The 27,013-nt window shown below is 57.2% G+C and overlaps 1 protein-coding gene across 9 annotated transcripts in view; it reads right to left on the bottom strand.

The window, feature by feature from the left end:
* The window catches only part of Prkag2 (protein kinase AMP-activated non-catalytic subunit gamma 2), a 259,423-nt gene that overhangs the window by 161,793 nt on the left and 70,617 nt on the right, over nucleotides 1–27,013 (bottom strand). For all 9 annotated transcript variants that reach the window (XM_076831769.2, XM_076831778.2, XM_076831785.2 and 6 more), the window contains 2 exons: nucleotides 26,228–26,299; nucleotides 20,066–20,345 (listed from right to left, as the gene is read on the bottom strand). In XM_076831769.2, coding sequence (XP_076687884.2) covers nucleotides 20,066–20,345; nucleotides 26,228–26,299 — 352 coding nt within the window. The remainder of the gene's footprint in view (nucleotides 1–20,065; nucleotides 20,346–26,227; nucleotides 26,300–27,013) is intronic.

Raw genomic sequence — 27,013 nt, 5'->3', positions numbered from 1 at the left:
ACAGCAACTGGCCTGCACTCCCTTGGCAAACGCTAAGGTCACGGCCAGACGACCGACCGCGGAGCTGCTCCTGCCTGAGGCTCAAGAGAAGGGACCACGGATGTGCTCATGTGAGAAGATGTCATTGAGTCAGATTGCAAAATGCAAACCAAGCCTGGTCTTCGCCAAGAGTCTTGCACCAACACTAACTTCCTGGTTTTGATAATTACACTCTGGTTAGAATGACCCTGTTTCTATGACATAGACTCTGAAATATTTAGAGATAAAGGGACATTATGTCTGCAACTTACTTTTAGTGGTCCAGAGTTCACATAAACACATTAGAGAGAGAGGGAGAGAGCAAGCGAGCGCAGACATAAGCCAATGTGGAAAGATGTTGGCCTTGGGGAATCTGGGTGAAGAGTATCTGAAAACTCTTATTTACTTTTTTTTTTTTTTTTTTTTAGCAATTTGAAATTATCTCAACAAAATGCTATTTTTAAAAAGAAATTAAGAAATAAAGAGGCCAGGACAAGGGGCAATGCTCATGGGCAACGTCTTTTACTGTCTTATATGGCAGGATTGTTGCTCCAGCAGGCCCAAGAGGACTAATGGACTCTATAATCTGTCAAGGAAAGGAAACTCCTCTGGAATTTTTTTCCTTGGCTTTTCCAAAATAATAATAACTGCCCCAACACAGGCAGCCCAGCTGGAACCAGTATGGACACAAGCTCCCTCCAGGGGACATGTGCATGGCAGCCACCAGGGGGCGCCCTCCCAGGCCCACACTGGGCATCGGGTCGCAGACCTTGCCATGCCTTGGCTGAACTTTTCAGGAAACTCAGATGCCACACATACTTTTCCTTTCTTTGCGGACAGGCGGGATGAGTCACATTTTTCAGAAGTCTGCTCAGCCCCAGGACTCAGACCTGCCAGCTGCCCTGATCTGGAAGGCTCCAGCTGCAGCCCGCAATCACAGGGGCAGGGCACGAGGTTGGCTGGCGAGGTTGGCTGTGCCAGTGTGGGGAGAAGGTGGGGGCAGCCTCTCTGCTCCAAGGGAGCTGTGCCCATGGGCCTGGGCCAACCAAAGCAGATCTTGTTTTGCTGGGCACCGGGCAAAACTCACAGTAACTCTGGTTTCTGGCAACATCTGGGGACAGACTCAGAGCTGTTGGTCCAAGACGCTGAGAGCAGCCAAGAGCGAGGGCTGGGCTCTGCTGCCATCCCCCGTGTCCCTGCCTCCAGGCCTGCCTTCTCCCGGGACTCACAGGCAGGCCCCCTCCCCTCCCTAACCAGTTCCTACCTGTCTTCAGGGCCGGGCTCCACGCCACCCCCTTCCCTCCTGTGGCCACTCAGATGTTGGCACAGTGGAGCAGAGCCCTGAAGTGACGGGGCCACCCTGTGACCACCTGGAGGAAGGGTCTCGGATTCCTGAGAGGATGGAATTAGTGTGGGGGTCACTGGTTAGAGGCACTCTCCAGACCAACCTTGGCCCTGGGGGGAGGAGGGAGGCAGGCTGGGCAGAGCCGAAGGGGGGCCAACCAGATCCATGAGCTCCTGTGAGAGTCGTGGGGCTGTCCTGGTGGGTCCCATCCACACGCTGGCCAGCTGTTGGGTGCTGGCTCCAGGGGCAGGACCCTGGGGAGGGGGCTGGGGACCGACTGAGGCAGTCTGAAGTCTGAGCGGCCCAGCTCACGCCTGGCACAAGGCTGTTTGGAGCAGGGGGCCTCCAGAGGGTGGCTGTGCCACCTCAGAGACCAGAGTGCAGGATGCCAGGTGGGCAGGTCACACCCAAGTTCAAGTCAGAGCCGGCCACGGCCAGTCCGGGGAGCCTTGGGGATTGACAAGAGGGGATCTGAAGTTCTGCCTGTTGGGAGGCTCTGGGGATTGCCATCAGATGCGTGTCTTCAGAACAGGAGTTGGCGAATTAGTGCCCAAGAGCCATTCCGGCTGGCCCCCTTCTGAAGGAACGGCTGAGAACACAGCTCTGCCCCCCAGTTTGCATCGTCCGTGGCTGAGGAGTTGCAGAGGAGGTCCCTGAAGCCTATTTACTGCCTGGCCTGCAGAGAAAGTGACCCTGCCCTCAGCAGGGCAGCCGGTGGCTCCACAGGCCTGAGCCTCACAGCCTCCAGTTCTCCCCTTCAGTTTAACAGCGGACCCCTCTTTCTTTGGTATCACTAATACGTGTCACTTGAGAAAGCCAAGAGGCCCTGCCGGAGGTCACCGGTCACCTTGGCACCCAGGGAAGTCCACATTCATTCCCACCATGGCAGGGACTAAGTTCTTCAGCCTCAGCCCCATGGGTTGGGACTTGTGCCTCTGTTTCCAGGCACCACCCTTCATCACGCAGTGGGGGACACCCCAAAGGAGCTGATTTACATAAGAAGAAAGGAAAGAAAATCAGACCTGGAGGCCGGAAAAGGGGGTGAGGGGACTGGCACGGGAGGTGTGGCCGGAGCAGGGAGGGAACGGGAAGGGAGCAGGAGGGGAGTGGTGGGGCTGTGGGAGGCTCCTGGGGTGGGGGAGCCACCCTCACTCCTGGGAGAGGCTTCCCTGTTGCCTCCCAAGGTGTCCCCTTCAGGGACCGTCCCTATCTCTTCCCCAGCCCCTCCTGCTCCTCCACCACCACTTTCCCTCTCCTCAGGCTCCTCCTCCCGGCTCCCAGGAAGGCCAGTGATGGCCCTTGTGTCCCCTGCAGTCCCACTGTGTGCTCTGCCTCTCTAGCGTCAGCACGGACCCACAGGCCCTGCAGCCGCCTCTGAAAACAAGGGGCACAGTAGCTGTGGGACACTCCCTCGGTGCTCTGCGGCCTTCATCAAGCTTCGACTGCAGAGCAGGAGGCAGAGGCTGGGCGTCCCTCCAGGCCCAGGGCTCCCTTAACGCAGGTGCTACCAGTGTCCCGTCACCACCTCAGCTGCCTGGGACTGAAGGGGAAGGCCCCAGGTCTGCAGCGCTGGCGCCCGGGTGGAGGCCACTGTGGCCCGGGCCCTGAGCCCACCCCCAGCCCTGGTCCCAGTGTACCTGTACCCTCGCCCCCCCCCCCCCTGCACAGGTGGACCCCTGTCCCCAGCAATGCCAGGCCCTTCCCGGGGCCCGTTCCTCAGGAAAGACCAACTGGCTCGTGTTTTCCAGCTCCCACCAGGTGCCCCTCCCCTCCACTGCCTGCTCTCCTCACCTCTCCCCGGGTGGCAGAGGCTCTGGTCACTAAACTCAGGTGGCCTCCCCGGCTCTTGCCAGCTCTCGCCTTCCTAACCATATAACCACGTAATTGCTACCATGTGGTCCTCGCAGTAAGCTCCGTCTGCTCCCAGCTCGCAGAGGCTGCACCCTGACTGGCCCGTGAAGGGAATGGCCGTCCTCGAGAGGAAGCTGAGGGCCTGCTGCCAGTGACCAGCATGCCCCCGCCCCAGTGCGGAGGACTGAACCCTCCCGCCCGCCATCCTTTCTGGTCCTGCTCTATATTTAGGCACAATGGGCCCCATTTATCCACACAAGCTGTCCCACGGCCATGTTTGTTCTTGGGGGCAAGCCGGGGCAGGGCCATCTTCAGCCCTGGGAAGCCCTTGGCATGTAAATTGAAGACTTGGAGACTCCAAATTAAAGTCTTAAAGGCTCAAGTTCATTCTCCACACACAGCACAAAACCTTTGGCGTTTTATGGGAAAACAGACTTTTATTTGAAAAATAAACTCCAGTTGCTGGGCTATAAAGGAAGGGCTGTCTGTGATCCAAGGCTGACTAAATGTGTGAAAGGACCCGAAGTTTTACAAGTTAAATAAACTCCTCTGCAAAGCTCCTTGGAATTTCAAAGGGTTCTCATGGCAGCCCCTCTGAGGAAGAGCCACAAATACAGAAGGGGTAAAGGGCAGAGGCAGCTACCCTGCCCCAGGCCGGTCTCTCTGGTGGAACCAGCGTCCTAATTTAACTGCAGAGAAATGAAAGTCCTTTTGGAGATTCAAAGTACTCTGACCCGGCTGTGGCCATGAGCTGGTCTTGGAATGTCTACCCTTGTACAGTTCGGCCCAAACCAACGCTCCCTCCACCCAATCCCCTGTGCCCTGACCATGCCGCCTGGCAGGCTGTCCAGACCCACCCAGCGCTTCTCTGAGTCTCTGGGGGGTAGTTTCCAAACTGTAGTCCCCCCTCCACCAATGCCAGGAAATGGACCTTGTGGGCCAATAAAGCACGGTAAGAGCGCAGCAGCGACAGAGCGCAGGGTGAACACGGGTTCCAGCCAGGGTGCGCACACACTGGACGGCAGCAGCAGTGTCTTCCTGGGGTGGCAGGAGCTGCCTTCCCTGGGCGGCTCTGGCTCCCTGCTGCAGGGTGCACTCTCCACACTCTTCTTTTGCTACCAAGTGTCCTACCAAGTGTCACAGCCACGGCCTACAGTTGCCTTCTGTGGGATCAGAGGAGGTGGCTGCCCAGGTCTGCAGTCGTTCATTCTTTCTTTTCTTCCCCCAAGCGGGGCGGAGATAATGCCCAATGCCCAGTGGGGCCAACTGTGTCGGTGTGGTTACAGGTACGGGCCACTGCCCAGTAAGACAAGGTGCCATTTATACTCCATGAGGGGGGCAGGGAGAACTGGCCAAGAGTCACCTTGTACAGTCCCCAAGAGCCACTATAGCAAGACTGTGGGGTTCTGAATACCTCTGCCAGAGCCTTTCTGATCCGCAGGGAGAAGGAAAAGGAGAGAGGAACTTGGGCTCTGAAACCCTGGAGCCCACAGAGGGAAGGAGGCAGGACAGAGAGATTTAAGGTCTTCAGGACAGCGTGCCCTCTGCGGTGTGAAAAGGCCAGCCACTTGCTTCTGATTTACAGTAGATCAGAGGTACCCGTGTTCACCACAGGGGGAGCCGCCAGTGCACTCCAGGGTGCCAACGAGGGGGGACAAGGTGCTGTGCACGGGAGGAGCGCCAGGAAATCGAGGCAAGAGCATGAAAAGTTCAACGCCTGATTTACAAAGAGGCAGGAAGGCAACAGAAGCTCACCCCAGAGAACAGAGGCCGCAGAGACACTTAAAATAGCAGATCTGTTTCAGGGCTCTGCAGATTGCTCCAGGCGAGCACAGCCAGTTCAGCCTTCTAGAGAAGGTGGGACCAGAGGCAGCTCCCAGGAGGATGGAGACCATCCAGACCACGTCCAGGCCAACCTCAGTGACCCCTGGTCTCCCACTTCCACCTCTTCTCTACACAGTAGCTGGACTAATTCCTCCAAGGGCAAGCCATTCTCTTAAAGGACGTCTGATGGCTTCCCTGTCACACAGTTAAAACCCGGAACCTTGGCCTCTACCTGCAAGGCTCCACCCACCTGCCTGACCTCACCTCCTCAGCCCTCTTGGCCCGACTTGGTTCTGGTCACATTGTGTTACAGTTTGGATCTGAAATCTCCCTCGAAGGCTCCTGTGTTGAAGGGTCAGTCCCAGCTGGTGGGGTCACAGGGAGAGGTGGGCCTAATTGGAAGAGGTGGGCCACCAGGGCTGTGCCTTTGAAGGGTATGTGTTGTCCCTGGACCCTTCCTTTCTCTCTCTCTGTGCCTTTTGTCCACCAGGAGGTGAGTGGCCTTCTCTGCCACATGCCATCTGCCACGATGGAGCCAGGTGACCAGGGGCTGAAACCGTGAGCCACATAAACCTTTCCTCTGAGGTGACTCTCCTTAGGTATTTTGTCACCGCAGGAGAAAGCCAGCCGATGGCCACACTGTGACCTACTCCCTGATGGCTCAGGGGACACTTTCACGGTCACTCCCTCTGCCGGGCATACCACACTGTAGAGTCCATGTAGGCCCTCCCTGGCTCCACCCTGCCCTGCCCAAACGTGTCCTGTGTCCTTGTCAGATAGGCCTCTGGTGACCTTCTACCTGAGCAGCGCCTGCGCCCCGTGCTTTCACCTCAATCGCCCATTTCCCCTCTCCCCCAGGATGGAATCCTGCTGAGGGCATCCCCAGGGCCTAGCGCTGGGCAGGTTCTCGTGGGACTGAGTGGATGAGCTCAATGTTAGGTGATCCCCGCACAGGCCTGGTCAGGCGGGCAGCTGGCCTGCCTGTGACATCACTGCAAGGTGCCTGTGGAGGTGAGCGTCCCCACCCTGGAAAAACCTAGGCAGGGGTGGTCCCTGCTTCTCTCCCCGGGGCAGGACTCACCTGCTCCCCGAGGCTTAGCACATGAGGCTATGTCACCCCCTAGTGGTCACTCGGCCACAAAGCCAGAAAAACTAGTGGTCCTTCAGCCTGGCAGGCTGTTCCAGGACAGTGGCACCCAGCCTGGATCTATCACCTCACGTGGTTCTGAGTGAAATCAGATGTTGAAAGTCCAGAACATAAGGTGAAAGGGGACAGAGACTAAGACCATCCTGCCTTGAAGGTGGAGACTGAACATCTCTATCTTCTAGTAGCTGGTTCTACACCCTGGAGAGGTGGCCAAGCTGCCCCTGGAGGAGGTGGCCAAGCTGCCCCTGGAGGAGGTGGCCAAGCTGCCCCCGTGGAGCCTCAGTTCATCTCAGGCCACATGGGGACACATCCAGGGGCGTTACAGAGAAGACCTACAAGAAGTGAATGCACAGAAGGCGTGACCCAGACCTCACATAGACTTTTCCAGAGGCTCGCCTAAGCACGTTGCCTGCGTGGGGTTTTTACAAAGCTGGGCGCTGACTTCCACAGAGGCTCTGCGTCTCCTCTGCCTCTGACCTCTGTGGCTGCTCCCCTGGCCCGTCTCCTTGTCAGAGGGCACTCACCCACCCTTCTGTACCAAAGAGCACCGGTGCCCACTGCCCGACCTTTTGCCAGGCTTTACTGTCCCTCACAGCCTGGGGGCAGTCAGGGTTGGGCTCCCGTGCCCGGCCGCCCCTGGAAGACTCCAGATGAGTTCCTCCAGCCTTGCCTCGACTGACCGCCATTTGGGTGAACAGCGCACCTCGTCTCTGGTTCCCTGGGGCACAGGTGTGAGGAAGCCTTGATGGCAGGCAAGGGGAACCCAGAGGGACTAGGCACGATGGGGGGAGGCGGGCAGCTGGAGGAAGTGACACAAACCACATGGAAGACCACCTTCCCACTTCCCGCCCGCCCTCTTCTAGAAACCATGTCCCCACGGCACCGTCACAGGAAGGAAGGGGTTTTGTCCTCGGGACCCTCTCTGTTGGGGGAGGCACCTTTTCCTTAATTTCCCAAACAACTTCTTTCATCACCTGAAGCCAGTCGCTGGTGTGGGGAAGGGGGTGCCTGACTGATCAGAGGCACCCCAGCGCATGCTAGGGCAGCACCCTGAGTGAAGCGCACACACACACTCATCCGTGCTCAGCAAACAGACACGGAAAAGACTGTGTCGCAGCCCTTCGGAGCCCCACCGAGGAGCTTCCACTGAGGACAGGTGCCGTCCATCCATTAAGCCAGGGGGCTTAGGTGGCCGGAGTGCACTGCTTCCCAGGAGAATTCCAGGGGCCCGTGGGAACGAGGCCACTTTGCCAAGTACCTGCTGTCTCAGGACAGACCAGCTCACATATCCACTGTCACCACTAAGCTGGGGACCTGAACAAGCCACTTGCATTGCGTGTCAGGGATACCTGTGAACCTGGGCCCCACTGGAGTTCTGGGCTGAGGGCTGGGGAGACGCTGGAAGGGCACCGGCTTCCAAGAAGACCTTCCAGAGCAAACAGGATGGGTCGGGAGCGTGCAGCTCCCTGTGTGGTCCAGAGGGGGGCCGTGGCCAACTGGGTCATGGCAGCTCTGGGAGGACAAGGAGGAGGTACTCCCCAAAGTGAGCGACTCAGCAGCTCAGTGGAGAACAAAGGCTACTCCAGAGAAGGACACCAGCTCATGAGAGTGACAGCTCTGTCCCTTGCCCCACATGCCCTGACCCCTTAGCCCCAGGAGTTCCACTATAGGCTCCCCCCTCTCAGCCTATGCACCTGCCCTGTGTTGTCAGAAATGCCCACTAACCCCAGCCCACCACTGCTCCCTGTGCACCTCAGCTATGCCCTGGTAAGAAAGAAGCTCCAGGCTCCCCGCATTTGACCTTAGGAGTCTCTTCTCTCTCACGTCCCAGTCCAACACAACAAAGACAGCTCCCCGCACCAAAACCCTCATACTGTCCTGCCTCCCACCTGACATGGCTGTCGAGAGCATGTGGGTCAGAGTGGCAGTCTCCAACCTTCTGTTTCACTGTCTGTGCACAGCGGGGGGGCACTGGGGTGGGGTGCGGAGGTAAAAACATGCCTCCCCAGCCCTCACTGAAAGCAAAAGGAAGGCCACACTGAACTTGACGGAGGAGACTCGGGGTCCTGTCTGTCAAACCCAGGCCTGGGTACAGCATTAGTGTCCCAGGGCTGCAGGACCTAGGTCACTCAAACAGTGGAAATCCCCTCTCCATCTTGGAGGCTGCATGCAGGTCCCAGATCAAGGTGTGGGTGGGGTGTGCGGCCTCTGAGATCTTCAGGGAGCTCCCCGCCTCTTCCAGCCTCTGGTCCTGCTGGCCATCCTTGGCTTGTACCTGTCTCTCTCCAGTCTCTGCCTCTCACACCCGCAGTGACTAATGCCTCTCACGAGGCTCCACCTGCTCCCAACAGTGCTGCCGGTTAGGACAAAGTCTCCAACTCATGGACCTTTGGGAGACATAGAAGACCCAAACCCCAGCACAAGTCCACTCATAACTGATGCTGTGAGGGTTCAATGGAATGTGTGTGTTAAAAATCCACCCAACAGTTCCTGACATAAACACTCTCTTGCCTCATTGCCCACTACCCCATCTTGCCCTGCGGTCCTGTCCTGCTGACCCCGTGTTGAGGACGGCACCGTGTGGCTGCAGTAGGTGACTCCCACGCTGATGGGTGCCTCATAATGGCTTTGAGCGTCTCTCAGGCGCAGAGCCCTCGGGGTGTGAGAGTCCCTGTGGGAACTGTATGTAATAAGCAGCCGTTTCAGACTCAATTTCATGACCTTTTTCTGGACACTGTGACTAGCAGCACACAGAACACCCCGAAGAACATGCAGCCCTCCCCCGGCTCTCAAGGGCAGAGGTGCCGGTGCCTCTGGGCTTGGGGTGAAGGTGGGAGGCAGCCGGCTCTGGGCTTTGTTCTTCCAACCTCCTGTACGGCAGGCAGGCAATGAAGGACGTTCGGCACAAGCCATTCCTCCTAATGGGATGGGAGAGAACTTGCGAAAGGAGAAATCACAGAGTCACCAAAATAGGTGGGAGTTGGGGAGGGTGGGGGCAGGCGGGGGGTGAGGACAAAGCCAGATGCATTCAACGTCCTGCATGTGGTCACTAGGGACATGTTGTTTCCTTTAAAAGGAACCAAAGAGGGTAGGCAGGCAGAGACATTGGGCCAGACATGCAGAGGGAGAAAGGGAGAGTTTGGATCCATTAAGGCTCTGAAAACAACCCATAGGGCCAAAGCCTTCAGCAGCTCCCGCCACTGCAGGACGCGGCCTGGGAGTAACTTGGTCCCTCCTGGCACTACGGCAGGTCACCACAAAGACGTCAAAGACCCCAAGTTCAGCGACTTCTGGGGACAGTGGAATCTATTTCTTCCTGCACTAGAAAAGTAATTATTTGAGAGGAGATTATACTGGAGTAGGTTGGAACCCCCAATCCAGCGACTGTTATTTTAAAAAGGGAAGCTGGACACAGAGGGGAAGGCCACGTGCAGATGGAGGCAGGGGCTGGGCGAGGAGTGCCCAGGGCGCCACCAGGGTCGGAAGAGAGGCTTGTCCCTGGCTTGTCCCGCCCACACCCACACCTTGACCTCAGACTGCCAGCCTCCGGCACCGGATGGGAAATCTCTGCCATTACAGCCGTCCTGACAAACGAACACACCTGTCGTGTGTCTTCTAAACATTCACATTCACCCGATACTGGGACTCAAGGAGCACCGGCTGACGGCTGAACTCTGTGACAAGTCACTCCGTGATATGAACCATGACTCACAACCTTTTTGGAGACCAAGTTTTCTGTCTTAGATCTGCTCAGAGCGAGCGTGAGCTGAAGCTCCGTTTCTCTCCTCTGATGGCAAAGCCACCGCTAAGTGCCCCAGCCCCGGGTTCTCTACTCCACCACCTCCATTTTCTTCCTGGCCGTTTTCCTCTAGAAAGCAGAGCCCGGGGCAGGGATTCAGACCCAAGATCAGGGTGAGGTGGGGCAGGAGAAGCCACAGTGAAATGGGTTTTCACGCTGATGTCTGGCCAGCTGGGTGGGGAGAGAGAGGGGCAGCTCAGGAAGTGTCCTCATTGGCCATAGGACCCCTCCAGAAGGTTCTAGAAAGGAATCGTACTTAAGTTAGTCCACAGGAGTCAGGAAGGAGAAGGACATTGTCTGCCCAGCTTCCTCATAATTCTCACCTATCCCATGGCCATGACAAGACCACTCCTGGGTGATGATCAGGTCTTTGATTCCATCAGAGATACCAATGTCTGAACAGGATGCTCACTTTGTCCTCCCAGCGGGTTTGGGGAGGGGTCCGGAAGGGACCTGGAGAGGAAACCTGGAGCCCATGAAAGAGGAGAGGGGGATCCCAGAAATGTCCAGGGAGGTGAGAGCTGGGCTTTCCAAGTTAAAATGACTCACACGGGAGGTGGCCCCGGTGGAGGGAATTGGCTGAATTCCATAACTCTCTGGCAAGTGGAGCAGCCCATCAACTCTGTGTCCATGAATCTTGCTGAGTTTTAGAAGCGTATGCAAGAAAATTACACGCAGGTCTCTGTACTCATTTCCCAGCCTGCGGTTGCCTATGGACTACTTGACCAGGCACTCGAGAGGGACACAGAGAACACACCAGGATCAGGGGAGTTCACGGCAGGGTGGGAGAAGTGACGTGAGAGCCAGGCAGGGCACGTGACCCGGAACGGGAGGATCTGGAGCTGAGACGTGGGAAATCACCTTTGTGGGCTGACCTGAGCACCTCCAGTCACCCTGGCTGTGGCACCAAGGGTGGACCTAAGGACTCCTACCCCCTAAGCTGGATTTACTTCCAGGTGGAGCTGGGAATCCTGGGAAAAGGCCTAGAGACTGAGCTCCTGGGACACCTTCCTGCCAGCATTACTAGCTACTTGTGGGCGGGGGAAGATGAGTGCCGGATGGGTGGACGCCGGGCTTGCTCTGGCCTGTGCAGGCACAGACTCAGAGGGCTGCGGAGCGAGAATGCGTGGTGGTTGAAAGTGCGTGTCAACAGGTGACTGGACACCCACAGGCAGGGCCCCCAGTAGGGGCAGCAGCCACAGCTGGGTCAGCTGGTGAATTCTCCCCGTGGAGACAGCATGGGATCCAATGTCACCATCCAGGCTGCTAGGTGGGATAGTCAGCCATGGGAAGGACACCAAAGGGCAGTGATGGGCAGGAAGACATTGGGCTTCAGACACCACGTTAAAAAATCATCCATGAGAGATGTGTGGCGGTGCGCACCTAGAATCTCAGCGATCGGTGGTGCTGAGGCAGGAGGATCACAAGCTTAAGGGCAACCTCAGCATTTTAGTGAGATCCTCAGCAAAATAAAAAATAAAAAGGAATGGGGATGTAGTTTGGTGGTAAAGCACCCCTGGGTTCAATCCCCAGTACCAAAAAAAAAAAAAAAAAAAAAAAGAGAGAGAGAGAGAGAGAGAGAGAGAGAGAGAGAGAGAGAAGAAAAGAAAAATCTACGAGTCACAAAACATAGAGAACCTTATCGGCCAGGCAAGCATCTGGAAAACGGAAGCCCAGACCCAGTCCTCCCCACCACGTAGATAACTACGACTCCTTAAGGGAACATTTGCTAGAAACATAATGAAACTTATCACCTTATTGTCACAGACGAGCTTCAGGAAAATGGGGCCCACATGTCAGAACCTCCCAGCCACAGTTAACGCCTGAAGGGAAGGGCTGGTTCCAGACCACATCACCAACATCCCTGTGACCAGGTCTCCAGGACACCCCCTCACCACTGAAACCCCGTCACAACCACCCATGTGACTAAGTCCTCAGGAGCCTCGTGTAGGAAATCCCTGGAGGCTATGCCAAGGGGGTAATTAACCACTTCAGAAGAAGAAAGAGAAGAGAACAGGGACAGAAAACCCAAGCCCCTTAAGAGCCCCCGATCTGCAGGGATCACACGGTTCTCTGAAGACCGTCCAGGGCACCGGGCACCTGCCCTCGACGCTTACCTCTCTTATTCTCATTTTCCCAAATAAACACCTGCCTGTGGCCACCTGCGACTTGGAACCACATGTGACTCCTAGGAAATCCTCCCTGCAAGGTCACAAGAACCAGTGGCGGCAGATCCCTGCAGCCACTCTGGGTCTGCGGGTCCCTCCTCTACACCAAGGCCAGATGATGAACGGGAAGCCACTAGGATTTGGAGCGGCTGGCGGGGTGGAGGGAGCCCAGAACCTGGCGTCAGTGGCAAGTTCTTTCCTGCCCAGACCACAAGGGAAACCTCAGGACAGAGCCCTTCCCTGCTATTGGCTGGGGAGGGACCACCCAGGGGCAGGGACACTCTTACCCCACCTGACGGTCACAAAGCCAGAACATGGTCAGAATCAAGCCTTCCACCCCATGCTCGGCCTGGACGCCAGGAACCCACACCACATGGCCCTGTCCATGTAGACGAGGCCTCTGCTGCTGCAGCACTATGCCCCTCCTCCACTCCTGCAGGGCAGCTCCAGACAGGCTCCTCGGGGGTCCCACAGCCCATACCCTGAGGCCCTGGACTCCAGCCCTGCCCTTCCTACCAGTCCTGGGATGTCAAGTGGTGATTTTTACCCAGTGCTAATCTAGTGCCATCCCGAAGACCAAGCTTGGATCTGGAGTGCTTCTGACCTTCCCGTCACCCCCCAGACCCTGCAAAGCTCTACGGTGAGCAGTCACCTTGTGTATATATAGGCTGGGCTGGTGGTGTCTGGGGAGTAATTTCCCACTGTGCTTTGCAGCATTTAAGAGAAACAAGAAGAAATGGCCCGGGAAGAAGGTTCGAGAACAGACTTTACTCATGCAAAGGAGAGCAGACAGGCCACGGGAAGGTCAGAGAGCTCTGGAGCTGTTGGATGGTGTCCCTCAAACCCACTTCCTTCTGCAACATTATTTGAAAATGGGGCCATCGAAGGCATAGTGTCTTCAAGCGAAGCCATCTTAGAGTCAGCTGGGCCCTCACTCTCAAGTGACTGGTGTCCTTTTAAGAAGAGAGAAGCAGCTTGTGCACAGTGGAAAAGGCCACCTGGTGACAGACGCCCTGATCCAAGTGTAGCGTCCACCAGAGCCAGGCGAAGGCCCGGCAGCTCCTCCCCTACTGCCTTAAGGGCGTGCTCCAGAGTACCAGCGTCAGGTTCAAGGCTGCGGTGCTTGTACACAGCCCAGGGAACCTCGCGTGTGGACCAAGAAGACTGTTGGTGCGTCTGGCAAGGATGTCCAGCCTTGGAACCTGCCATGACAGCCAGGTGCTGGGCAAGCCCCACACCTGCTGGCTCCAGAGCATGCACAAGCCCTGCAGGTGACCGTGGAGGCCAAGTTCATCCCCTCTGTTGGCCACGGATCAGGAGTGAGGCTCTGAGCTCCAGCGGGGTGTCTTGTAGCTCAACCCGTGAACGGCATGTGTGCAGGAGACACATCGGCCAGTCTCCAGGAGGCCCTGGCTCAGTTTCTACCTGGAACTGAGAAGGGTGTCTGCCAGCCTGAAAGGGGTTTTCTCCTGGGCCCGCCACTGAAGACCCCTTCCTCAGCAGGAAGCACTGCAAAGCTGGGAGCCACAGGGGCTCTGGCAATGGTGGAGGTCTTGTGTGGGCCACAGTGACCACAGGCTCCACTACCGAAGATTCAAGCAGTTTCCTAGGCCCCAACCCCAGCGTTCCCTACTGTGCAAATTAAGCCCAGGCACAAGCCCATCACCTGTCCAGAACGTACAGTTTGTTTTACAAAGATGATCGGCTGTCCTTTGTTCCTCATCTCAGACTCTAAGATCTGTCTGATTTCTACGAGGCTACGCCCAGTCGGTAAGAAGAGAAAGCAAGCTCACACCGTGCGCGACCTTCACTCGACTTCATTCTGCAGAGGTTATTACATTTTTCTTTAAGCTAAAATCACTACTTCTTTATGTTTGGGGTATTCTCAAAGGAAACTTCACATCCCTAGTGCCAACAAAGGGTTTTTTGTCTTTCCAAGGTCTGCTGTTTTCCACCCCCAGCACCCCAAACTCAGCACCGTGCAGTGGGGGTGAAGCCAGGGCTTCCCCCAGAGGAGAGGAGCTCGGGTGCCCTCTGCCAGCTCCAGAGCCAGGGGCCACCTTCTTCTGCTCACATCCATGTTGTCTGCGTCTGAACAAGGACAGCAAGGTCCCTCATAGAGGTGCACATACTCGGGGACTTTGCTAGAAGTCCCTGTTTCCTACCAGGTCCTGATGTGCTTGGTTAATATCTTTGTATACAAGGAGTGTTATTGTCCTGCACCAATTCATCACCTCCTCCTGGTTTACCACCTTTATATTTTCCTGTAACTATAGTGCATATTATAAACTCCTGGTTTTGCACATTTGTGTTTTAGGGTTCTGTTTTGTTCAGAGGGGGAGGCTGCACAAAAGCAGTTTTCTTGATACAGTCAATTTTTTTATTTCTTCTGAGTTTGGTCAGGTTTATATGACCTACACAGATCTCATCCGTGTACCACTGTCTTGTATTCAGGACCGCTGGCTCAGATTTTTAAAAGCACTGAAAGGCTGGTTAAGTCGCTGGTGGGTTGCTCTGGAAAGATTCATCGAGTGCCTCTAGTGCCATGTTCTGGGCACTAAGACAATGGTCCTGGAGGAAAGCCAGCCCCTCCCCTTGGAGAGCTTACGTTGTGACAGACACTGAGACCAGAAAACAGACAGATGCTCTCAACTTACCATGGGACATGTCGCAGTAAGTCCTTTGCAAATTGAAAACATCACAAGCTGAAAACACATTTAGCAATCTACCAGACACACACCCTCGCACAGCAGCTCTGCTCATTTCCCTCCTGACGGAGCGGCTGTCTGCTGCCGCTGTCCAGCACGAGAGGACTGGACACCTATCAGCAGCCCAGGGAAGATCAACATGCAAAATTCTAAGTATGATTTCTACTGAAGTGTATGGCTTTCACACCAACATAAACTGAAACATCATAAACAAGCTGAAATATCGTAAGTGTCTTCAAGCAGAGTCTCAGCCTCAGGGTTAAAATTGATCTGGGAGTTAGACCATCTGAGTTCACATCCAGTCTCTACCATTGCGAGCTGTGTGGCCTCTGGTCAACAACTTAACCCCTCTGTGCCTCAGTTTCTACTGTGGTAAACATTTTGACAATGCACTTCAAGGGGTTGCTCTGAAGATTGGAAGAATTATAACAAACAGCCCACTTGGGACATGCAGAGCTCTCATTCATAATCATTATCAGCAGCAAAGTCTAAAAACAGAAAATTCTGTAGTTCTACCTTGCTAATTGTGCAAGATTCGTTTTGCTTTTTTAAAAACTGATCTTATTATTTGCATTTCATGGATGTACCCACATGTGCTTTCCTTTCCTCATCTTCACGGTAAGATCACCCTGAACCAAGCTTTGAAAACTTTGAAGAAGAAGATCCACTGTTCTGGAAACTTCTACCTCATACAGCCACTTAGAAATTCTTAAGGTAGCAGAGCAAGGCCAGTCACACAGGCATCTCACTCTGCGGCCACATGGTCTCTGGCGCAGCTGCTCTGTTCTGCTGTCCCAGTGGACAGTGGCCGTGGAGGAGACAGACCCTGGGTGTGGTTATGTTGGACAAAGCTGGGGACGAGAATGTGCCTCCCCAGGACCCCAGGGCCACTGAGCTGGAGATGAGGAAGCAGCAGACCAAGGGCTCTCGGCCCTCCCCCATCTGCCTCCAGGCAGGACGTGGATCTACCAAGGCACAAGGGGCTGGCCCTTCTCTGCCAGGGAGAGCGAAGGTTAATGGGGACAGGGCTTCAGCCCCTGGGGGACAGGGGAGGGGACCAGAGGAAGGCCGATGCAGACCCATGGCCACCTGCAGCCGCCACCTCTGGAGGCCCAGGGGTTCCTTTTGGGATTCTCTAAATACCCCAGTCCTCCCCCAAGTTGCTCGCCTTGTTTAAGCAGGAGGAGGTGACACTGAAAGGATGGGGACCAGAAACAGGTTCAGAAGTCAGGCATGATGCAGCCCCAAGAGCCTTTCCTACAAATTTGGGTCAAAGCCTCCTTGCAGAAGCACAGATGGGAAAACGGGGTCGTTTGGTGTTGAGTGTCCGCTCCAGACAAAAACAGACCAGTTGGTCAGCACAGCTATGCTTGGTGTCAGAACCAGACAGGAAACCCTCCCAGGAGGATGGATACGGACAACATCTTCATGACGTCCCTGCAACGGACATGGTGGGTGTCGGGGGGCTGGTACAGGTAAGGACCCTCCGTCCCTCCGATGGCAACCCCCTCAGGCTGCTTTGTGAAATTCACTCTGGGCCTCGGGAAGCGAGGCATATCTGGGTGCTGTGATCCAAGAATAGATTTTCAAGCCTTGGGAATAGCAGACAAGCCTCCCAAGCCCTCCTCACACCACAGACACCTGGAAACCAGACAGAAGGAGAGCAGGACAGCCCTCCCAGGCGAGGAAGCCCGAGGGTGCTGGTTCCACACGCTGCCCCTGGACGCAGCCCTGACCTCTGCGCCTCGTCAGCACTAGGGCTGGGGCGGGGATGCCTTGTTCTGGGGGAAAGGCCAGGAGATGAGCTGGGCTTGCCCTGGTCTGACCACCTATCCAGGGGGCTTCTCAGCCTGATTGCTTCTTGTCCTTCTGAGCAGCTCAGAGCCTTCCACAGCCTTCCTGGGCCCAGCCTGTGGCCATCCAGGTAGATGGTAGAGAACCTTGACAGGCCCTGCCCTGGCGGGGACATGGAAGGGCCTTTAAGAATTCTGAACTGAAAGAGGCACAGGAACTCCTGCCCCCTCAGGAAGCCGAAGTCCTGCCCATCTCCCATGCCCAACATGCCACTCTATGTCGACTCTGACTCCCCATGGGTCCCACAGAGAGGCTGTGTGGAGCACGGGGCCCAGCTCCTAGCCCAGGCTGGTGCTGCTGGCAGCTGCCCACCTGACTGTGCTTGGCCTCAGGGAGAGGCCCAGGTTGCTGGCCTGGTCTGTGCCGGGGCCTCTGCTGGAAAGCGGCAGAGCTAGGGTTCTGGAAGGAAGGCGACAGGGCACATGGACTCCCAGAGCCCACACAGGGGACATGAGCTGGGGTGCACTGTGGACCCCACCCACAGCAAGGCCTCCAGAGGCCACCAACTGCTTCGAGCCCAGCCTCGTCCCCAGCCCCCTTGGGTGCTGGACATGCCTGGGGTCGTCCTGTCTTCAGTCTGCAACTCGGGCTTCCCTAGTGTGGGGGAGCACCAGGTGGCCCACCCTGCTACTCCACATGCCTACTTGCCTGTGGCTGCCAGCAAGGGGCTCCAGGGAGGTCTTCCTAGGGAGCACAGGCCCTCATGGAAGAAGGGGCCATTGCCAGTGTGCAGCATGGACCCAGAGCTCAGTCCTTGGCCCCAGCACCCCACGCAGGCACGTGGCGAGTCTGCCCAGCTCTGAGCCTGGCTCCCTCTCCCCGGTGTTCTGCTGCTGCGGCTTCGCAGGGTCCCTCAGATCTGCTGGCAACTGCTTGACCCAGGCACAGTGTCTTTTGCTTAAACCTCAGGTGGGGGCACGTGGCTACTTGGCCAAGATGGGTCCAATGAAGTAGCTGCTGCATCCTCGGCCTGATCAGGTCTGGCTTCCAAATTCACAGCACATCCTAGTCAGGTATTTATTAAATTGCTGGCCTTTATTGGGAGGAACTCCTGAGGGTCCCAGAACCTCTGCACGCTGCGCCTGGATACAGATAACCTCTGCCCCCATTGAGGTCAGATGGTAATTCACTGGGCTAACTAACCTTGCCCAGCTTCTGCCATCTGCTTCCCCAGTGGCCCCTAGCCTAGTGCCTTATAGGAAGCTCGCACTGCTAGAGAGGGTGCAGGGTCAGACCTGGCCTAGTCCGTCCTGCTCCCTGGTGCCCACTTGCAGGCCCTCCCAGGCCTCCCAGACCTGCCCTCTCACCCGCCCCCTTCTGTCTTAGATATGGCTCTCATCCTAGTGGGCTGCCCATCCGTAGCACAAGCCCTCCACACCCCTTGCTGGTGATTTGCATTGTAGGTCTTGGCCTTTCCCAGATAATCTATGGACTGGGTTGGACAGCAAAACTCATGTCCTTCCTGAACCTTAATGCGAGGGTGGCGCAGATGTGCCTAACTAGATGAGGTTCACACTGGGGCGGGGTGGCCCTGAATCCCGGACAATCCTATAAGGAGAGGAGAGAGACAGAGAGAGCACCACGGGGTGGTAGAAGCAGAGATCCGGGTGGTGCGTCTCCAAGCCAAGGGGTGCTAGGGATCACCAGCAGCACCCAAGCTGGCAGAGGGGCATGGCGCACACCCTGCCCTAGTCCCTTCAGAGGGAGGGTGGCCCTGCCCACGCCTCCATCTCAAACCCATGGCTCTGGAACAGCAGAGAATACATTTCAATGGCTCTAACTCCACCCCCACTTGTGATGCTTTGTTGCAGCAGAACAGGTAACAGAAGACAACCTGCTCCTATTGTATCTAAAACAGTGTGGAGGCACCTGCTGAGAGTCAGGCCACCTGACAAAGACCTGGTCTGCTGTTCCCTCCACATAGAGCTGGCACATGGTGAAATGCCATCTGCAGGCTCCATCCATGATCCAACCAACCAGGGACCCCAAATAATTTTTACTTGTCTGGACTGAGTATGCACGAACTTACCCCTTGTCATTGTTCCCTAAGTAACACAGCAACTATTTACACAGCATTTATGTTGTATGAGAGGTTATAAGTAATCTGGAGATGACACGGAGCACACAAGAGGATGTGCACAGGTGTGCAGACACGACCTTACTTTATACAGGGACCTGAGCAGCCTCAGATTGCGGTTTCTGTAGGTGGTCCTGGAACCAGTCCCCCACAGATACCCAGGGACGACTACATGTGAGGATTTCAGGATGCCGTCCAGGAGGCTGGAAATGTTCCATGGAGCATCCTGACACAGTGCTAGAACACTCTCTCCCTACCGCGCTTTGTACTTGGAGCTCCCAACCAACCTCCCGGATTGCATCCGTCTGAGGAACCCTCTTCTGGTCACGCCTGTACCTCCTCAATCACAGCACGCCTGTTACAGTTGGGTTCATGAAGAGGCAGCAGAGCTGCCACTGTGGCTTTAGGGGTCTGAGAAAGAGAACGCCTCCTGCCACACACCCAAGACAAAGTGAAGAAGAGAGCTCTGAAGAAGTTCCCTTGCCTATAACTTGGGAACACTGAGACTCCACGCTGGCCTTGCTCCCTCCTGAGGTCCCTGGAGTGCGCCTGCTACCCCAGAGGAGGAACCCAGACCACTGACGCTCAAGGGCAAGCTCATCCTCACTCAACCTTCCCCAGGGCGGATGTTCTAAGTCAGCCTAGGCTCTGGGAGGGGCAGGCGCAGGGTGGAGGAGACAAGCTCCATCCTCCTGGCAGCTGACCTTGGATCTTCTGCATTATGATCCTACCTAAGGACAGCCCAGCCCGGGCTGCTAAAGTGAGAGCATTTTGCCTTCCGCTCACAAATACTCCTGAGTCCAAGGGACTCTCTCCAACACACAGGTTTTCCTTCAGTTTCTCTAGAAATCCATGCCTGTCTCCCACCGCACCAAGCTGAGAAAGTCAGGATCCACCAGAAACGGTCCAAAGCCCCCCAGCACCAAACCACACAGGTGAGAGCCATATCAGGGGGCTTCTGGCCCTGGGTGTGGGCCTAGGCTTAGTGCCACCCTGCAGTGTCCAGAGAAGGCTGAAGGCAAACGTGGGACCCTACAAGTCAGACTGTGAGCCTTGGGCGAGTTCCCGCTCACCTGCAGAGCATGCCATGTTGGAAGGTGAGAGTGGGCAGAAAAGGACAGGTGGAAACAGATGTTCTGAAGAAAGATTAGCTGGGGCCAGACACGCCTGCGTGCACTCAGCACGGTCACTGACAGACACCCCGGGCTGAGAGGCCGCCAGGGACCTTGCCAGCAGCCCCGCCCCCACCTGAAACCAAAGCATCAGTGTCTTACTTTTTCTGGAGCGGGAGAAAAACCTGATGCCCCCGGGCGAGGTAGATGGGTTGGAGCTGGGTGAAGACTCTTTGGACGAGGAGCGGAAGATGCCGCTGAAGCTCATGCGCCGTGGAGAGCGCGGCGGGGACTCCTGGTAGGAGAACGGGAACACGGTCTTGGGAGAGCCAGGGCTGGTCTTGGGTCTCACGGGAGCCGACACAGGGCTGGAGGGCCGCGGCTGGGGTCCTCTGGAGAAGAGCCCTCTGGAGGGGCTGCCCGAGCTGAAGGGGCTGTCCACCTGCAGAAGGACAAACGGAGGACGTCACCAGGGCTCCAGGCACCCTGCCCTGTGCCAGGCCTGTCAGTGTCGTCTCTTCTTACTGAGCTGCCTGAGAGAAGGTCCTAAGCCCTTCTACGGAGGGGGCCACCGACTGTGTGGAGGGCAGCACCCGACTGGGGACGGCCCACCCAGGCTGGGCAGCTCCTTATCCTGGCAGTCCCCTGGAGGCTGAGGGCAGTGGAGAGGGCACCCAGGGATGTGGCTCCTTCTGGACCATCTGCAGGTCTGCCACCGGCCTCTGCAGTGGAGGGCCCGTTTGTCCTCCTCAGGGCCGGACTGCCCAGGAATCCTCAGGGGAGGAAGCACGAACCCCCGTCACACAGGACAGAGCGGGCCTGGCTGCAGCTGGGGGCCCTGGTGCTGGGAGCCGTGGAGCTTCTGCAACCTGCCGTAGCATCTGCCTGACTGTGGGCCCTGACAGGTCAGGAAGGAAGCTGGCTAGGCCCCAGCTTCAGAGCCTTGCTTCTCTGTTCCCTTAAAATTGTCATGATGTTTTGAAAAAGGATCCGACTCGGGGACCACCGAGTCTAAGCCGAGACCCACAGCTCGCAGCCTCTGAGAACCCTTCAGGGATCCTGCTGCAGGGACAGGAGCTCGTGCCCCGCAGTCCCGGTGCCTGGGTCAGACCCCAGCCCCGCCCCTTCCTGTGCCATGCTCCTTAGTCTGGCTGCCTCGGTCCCCTCATCTGTGGAACAAGGTCAGTCCGTGGGACCGCAGGCTGTCAGCTGGGCACTCACTGGCAGTTATCATAGGATCATGCTAATCTACTGCCGTCCTGACCCTTGGTGAGCCTGAGACCCTGCAGACCACAGCACCCCAGCACTCCCCACTTGAGCAACGAGAAAGAAAAGTAACTGTCCCAGGCTCGTTGGGGCAGGAATGAGACCTCGGGCATGCTGCGCTCTGGACACCAGAGCCCTGCTGTGAGGTGGGTCTGAGCTCAGGCTCAGAGCTGGACCCTGGTCCCAGCTGACCAGGGCCCCGGGAAGTTCTCCCACCACTAGAGGGCGCTCCCAAAATACAGCCTGTGGCCACCAACCCCCCAGAGGGTCCAGCCTCCCGGGATTCTCCATTGAACCCTGAAGAAGGACCACATAACCCAAGCCAGTCTCATCATAAGTGCAAGTTTTTCTTTTTTCTTTTTTTTTTGACTATTCAATATGAAAATTAGTTGTTTATCTGTCCATAGAGCATCCCACTTAGCCACTTTCCCACCTACTGAGAATAAATTTTAAAGATGAGAGGTTCTTCAAGTGGTGGGTGGGCATATGGGCATGGAGCAGGAAGGGGGGGTGGAGGTTCCTTGTCCGCAGTGGGGACACACATACAGGGGACCAAGGACGACCCTATAGCATGGAGCAGGAAGGACGGGGTGGAGATGTGCATTTGAGTCCTGGCTCAGTTTTAGCAGGGTAGACACACAGACAGGGGCTCTGAGCTCACTCAGTCTGTGCCCCCTGTGTACAACAGGGATGCCAGGCCTGCCTTCACAGGGTGCCAAGACAGGGGGTGTGGCCCAAGTGAGGCCCCTGGCACAGTGCCTGGCACACCTGAGGCACCTGTGCAGCAACACTGTGCATCTGGCACTAGTGGGCCCGGTGTGGACTCTCAGGTGGGGAGGGACTTGGAGGCTGGAAGAGGAGGAAGGGCTGGGTTAGGAAAGATGCCCTGAGGGTGTCCCCAGCCAGGCAGTGGTGCTGTTGGGTTGACCACTCTGAGGCCCTGCTAGGTCCCTCTTGCCATCACTGGGTGCCACTGAGCCCCAGGCCAGAAAAGGTGCTGGCTGGGAGTGGGGGGTCACAAAACTGGCAAGGGGAGGGTCTGACCTAGGGGCCTGCAGCCTTACCCTCACACCACACGCCTCGCCAAGCAAATGCTGTAGAAGCCGCTGGGACACAGGCGTGGGATGGAAGCGAAGTCCAGGTCACGTGGCAGGGCCAAGGGAGAGTCCAGCCTGGGACCCCTGAAAGCCAGCTCACTGACTTCATCCTGCTCACCTCTGTCCTGCAATGTCCAGGGACTCTGCCGGGAAGGTGGGGGCACTGAGCAAATGCCAGCACCCAGCCCTGGGGGGATGGGGACAAAGATGGACTGGGAAGTGGGGGCTCCCAAGGAGAAAATGGAGGGGGGTGGACAAGACCCATAAACACGAAGCAGATGAAGGCTGTCCAGGGGAGCAGCCCACCTACATAGAGACCTGGTCAGAGGAGACCCTGGGGTTGGGTAGCTTTGGACAGGTGCTGGGCAAGACTGAGGTGGAGCCAGGAGGACTAGGGGATGGAGCAGGGGCTCTGAGACAGAGGGTCATGTACACAGTCCCCCTGGTACACTGAAGGTCAGCTTGAACCTCATGTGATGGGCAAGAGGGACCCTGAGGTCCCACTGAGTGGGACTCCATCCTGGATTCAGAATTCCAGGCCACAGAGCCAGGAACTCAGTCCTCAAACGGGAAACCCAGAAAGCAGACCTTCCACACTGGTCTGCAAATGGCCAGTCGCAGTGGAGGCCAGGTCCTCCCCAGCCTGTCCTGCAGGGACCAGCAAGCAGAGCCGCACCCTCACCAGCGTGAGAACCGGAGGTTTGGGAGATGGAGGCCTTCTGCCTCTGGCAGGGGTGGTCAGGTGCAGCAGATGCCTGCAGAAGCCACCAGGATGGCCTTGGCCCTTGCCACTGCTGTAGCCGCAACACAGTGGTACCTGATAAGTGTGGGGGGAGACTCCCAGGTGTGTCTGGCTCTGCAGGTGCTAAGGGAGAGGGGAAGCTCAGGCCTCTGCCAGGCAGAGCAGAGCTCCACAGCCTGCGCCATTTGCCATGCAGTCGCAGGGAGGAAGCTGGGGTGCAGGCCAGTCCCCCTGAGGCTCTTAGCGCTGCCTCCCTTCCACTCCCGGGAAGAGGAAGTGGTAGGTGTGAGCCTGAGGGAGTGGACCAAGGAGGGGGCCAGCAAGGGCCAGCTTCAGGACCATCTGGGAGGGACTGACCAGACGGGATGGAGGGAAGGGCAGGGGAACGGTGCAGGCAGGGGAAGTAGGTCTCAAGCTGGGGGAGTCGGAGCCCGCCATGCTGAGGCACACGGAGGCCAGGCCCTCAAGGCGGGGCAGCTGCGCCCTGAGTCCTAGGTCCTATGTGGGCCCAGAGTCAGGCTGGTCTTCTCAGGGGGAGGAGCAGAGAGGGGACCCCACGGCCAGCAGTGGGTAAAAGTGACAGTGAGCAGCTCCCTGCCAGTCAGGCATAGGCTGTGTGCACACACCCTTCCTGGGTCTGCCGAGCGCAGGGTGCACTGACCACACCTGCACCCCAACCTGGGCCAGCCACAATCTGTGTCTGACCTCATGACCATTCCGTCCTCACAGCACAAGGTGAGCATGGCCACCACCCCAGCTGGCCCTGGGAGGTTAGGTTGCTGGAGTGGTGAACAGAGGAGCCAGCAGTGGTCCCCGGATCAAGGCACAGACAGCGGAGGACCCGTGGTCATCTCTGTGTGGTGGGGGGGGATGTCTTGGAGCCAAGCCAGGCTGGTTGACCAGTGATGGCCGCGGCAATGACTGGGGCCCGGAGGTGCAGCTGCAGCCTCAGGCAGCAAAGCCGGGGTACCCATCCATGTGGGGGCTGCCAAACGGATATTTGGCCTTTCCAGTCACCACTGTCAGAGGGAAGGAGTCCCCAAGAGGCTGGGGGTCTAGGCTATGAACACAAAGATGCCGAGACCAGCTGAAAAGAGCAAGAAGTGGGACCTGTCCAACTTAGGACACCTCCCTGAGAGGCCCTGTCCGACCAGCCTGAGGTTCAGGAATCTAGAGACAGTGTAACCACAGGCAACCTGGACTCTGGCCTGGCTCCATCTTGAAGTCCAGTTTCCTCATCTCTACATATATGTGTGTGCTCCAAGGATCCCCAGGACCTTTGCACAAGCCTAGGAAGGAAGTTCCAGGAATAATGGAGATTAACATTTCCATCAGCCTGATGGGATGGTGATGCAGAGTTGGATTTAAGTTAATCTAAGTAAAATTTAAGAAATGTGATCATATCTTTGACATTAAGCTCACACTCGGCCCTCCTTGTGTTCACGGAAGTGATCGGGGCGTACCAGACACCTAATGAGGTTCCTGGGGCAGATGTCACAGCCTTCATGGCTTGTCCTCCTCTTGTCCCCAGCTTTCCCCTCCTCAGGGACCACGGCGTACCTCTCCTTAGCTTCTCCCTGCTGTGGGCACACAGACGCACGCCCCCATCTGCTCTGGGCTCCCCACCACTACACAGACTTGGAGGACTAGCCTTCAGTGGAGATCTGATGGGGGTCTCCTTCTCAGGGATACTTTCATTTTGAACTGGGCCACCCACATGAAGGGACAGAATGAGGCAGGGGAAGAGGCAAGCACTCCCCAGGCATTTTGGAAATTCCTCTAGGCAGGCAGCCTCCTGGCTCTGGCTCCAGGAAGGCTGGCCTCGTGGGTCATGTGAACACCAGGTGCTGGAGTCGGATCAAAGTGGCCCTTCCAGGGTCAGGAGGAAGGACCGTTGCCCTCCGGGCACGGGGCTGAGGTGGGCTGGGAGTGAGGAGGCCAATGTCCTGGCAGTAAAGGCGACAGCCCTAGCTTTCCTCCCTCTTCTCCAGTTGATGTCAGCACAGACACTGTCCCTCTGAGGCCCTGTCCCCACACTGTACCAGGAGGCTGAGATGCTCTGGAGACGGAATGCTCTCCCTGTCGTGCAGCTCCTAGGTTCCGGCATCAGCGTGTCGGACCTTCACTACCTGCGCCGTCTCCTCGCCAGCCCGGACAACAGTGGTCAGGCCCTTGTCCTGGATCCACCTAACGTCATCACCGGTGTCCGGCAGAGTTCCCAGGAACGATCACGGGGAGGGAGGAGCCCCTTCCCAACCCTGACAAGGACTTCACTGTGGACCTCCAGAGTCGCCAAAAGGGGCCTTGTGGCCTGAGGGACACCCAAGCCTTGGGGCCCTCTGCTGCAGTCCCCTCCCTAGTGGGTTTTCATGGAAGGGAAGGGAGCCCTGAGCTTGGCGGCTCCTTCCTACCACTGGGGCTCCCTCCCTGCTGGCCCAGTCCCTTCCCTGGCCAGGCCTGAGGCCGTTCTGACAGTCTTTTTGGGCGAGGCCACAATAACTGCTGTAAGTCTGCTGGCTCTATCAGGGCAGGGCCGGGCTGGGCAGGGCGGCCACGCTGACGCCAATTAGCCCCACAGGCCTGAACCGATCTGTTGATTCAATTGTATGTAATGCAAAATGCTTAGAGAATAGATCGGCTTTTTCCAGTACTGGAACTCCTACCCTGCTCCCAGGACGGAGCAGAGGCCGGACAGAGCAGAGGCCCCTCGCCAGCCCCCTGCAGGTACCTGCCACAGGGGACTGAGGGTGGCAGGAGGGTGCCCTGCACAGCCCTCGGCCCACCTTCCCTTTCTGACTGCAGGAGAAGCCGGGCAGGCTGCCTTGACGCCCCTCCCTGCCAGGGCCACCCCACCCCGGCCGGGCACCCCTCAGCCGCCTGACCCCGACAGCCAGCAACCTGGGAGACTGGCTTCCTAGCGGGAGAGAATCAGCAGAGGGAAGGGCACAGCGATGAGCTAAGGACGGAATGTGGAAGGAGACAGAGGGGAGGAGAGCCCTGCGGCACCGTGTCTTGACCTTCCGGAGGCTTCTGACCTCCGCCTCGTTACTTGTGCCCAGCACGTGGCTGGCTGCTGGTCTTCCCCTTTCTCCTCTGGTGGGGAGACTGTGGCTGCATCAGTGCAGAGCAAGGAGAAGAGGGAGGAGGGAAACCCAGCGCCTGTCAGGGGCACTGCCAGGTGTGCGGTGAGCAGCCCTGGGACAGGACAGGAGGCCTTACCTTCCGGGACGAATGCTTTTCGGAACTCTCCAGGTCTCCATCCAGGAGCGGCATGGCAAAGGAGCTCAGGTCCTGGGAGGGAGAGAGGTGCAAGGTCAACAAGAGCAGAGCAGCTCCACCCAGGTGCCACCTCCAGGAGTCCTCCTCCTGAGGGCCAGCAGCAAAGGAGGGACATGGACGGTCACAGGTAGAGGGAGGAGGTGAAGAAGGCTAGCTGCCTCCCAAATGTGCCGCCACTGCCCACATCCCTCCCAGAACGTCAGGCCAGGTGTCCAGGAGCAGCCACTGCCTGCCAGCACTCCAGGGAAGGGGAAGGAAGAGACCAGGGACTGAAGGGACAGAAAGGCTGAGAGGCAAGGCAGGAAGGCAGAAGGAGTGGGACACAAAAGTCCCGTCCAGGGGTGGCTTGAGCTGTGGCTGATGGACAGGCCTTAACCTCAGACCCAGAACACGAGGCTCCGTGAAGTGTCCAGGGGGCTGGAAGATGACGGGGCTGGGGAGGGTGGCCTTGGAGCCAGTAAAAGCTGATGTTGTGGTGGCCAAGGTGAGTGGACAGACAGGTGCAGGCGGGGCATCACAACGTGCACTTTCTAAAATGCAGGCATTGTTTGGCCCTGGCCCTGGTCCTGCATCTGGCCTTGGAGAACACATCCCACCAAGCAGAACCCCACCGGCCATCCTCAAGTCCAGGGGACACTGCATCTTTATTCTTTCTTTTGTACCTATTTAAAAATATTTAATTGTGAAATACACACAAGAAAATTTATCATCAAGCTTTTCCGGGTT

This window comes from Callospermophilus lateralis, chromosome 1, assembly GCF_048772815.1.
Source record: "Callospermophilus lateralis isolate mCalLat2 chromosome 1, mCalLat2.hap1, whole genome shotgun sequence".
Taxonomy (NCBI): Eukaryota; Metazoa; Chordata; class Mammalia; order Rodentia; family Sciuridae; genus Callospermophilus; species Callospermophilus lateralis.
Note: the sequence above shows the minus strand (reverse complement) of the source record. Positions and strands in the feature narration are given on the sequence as shown.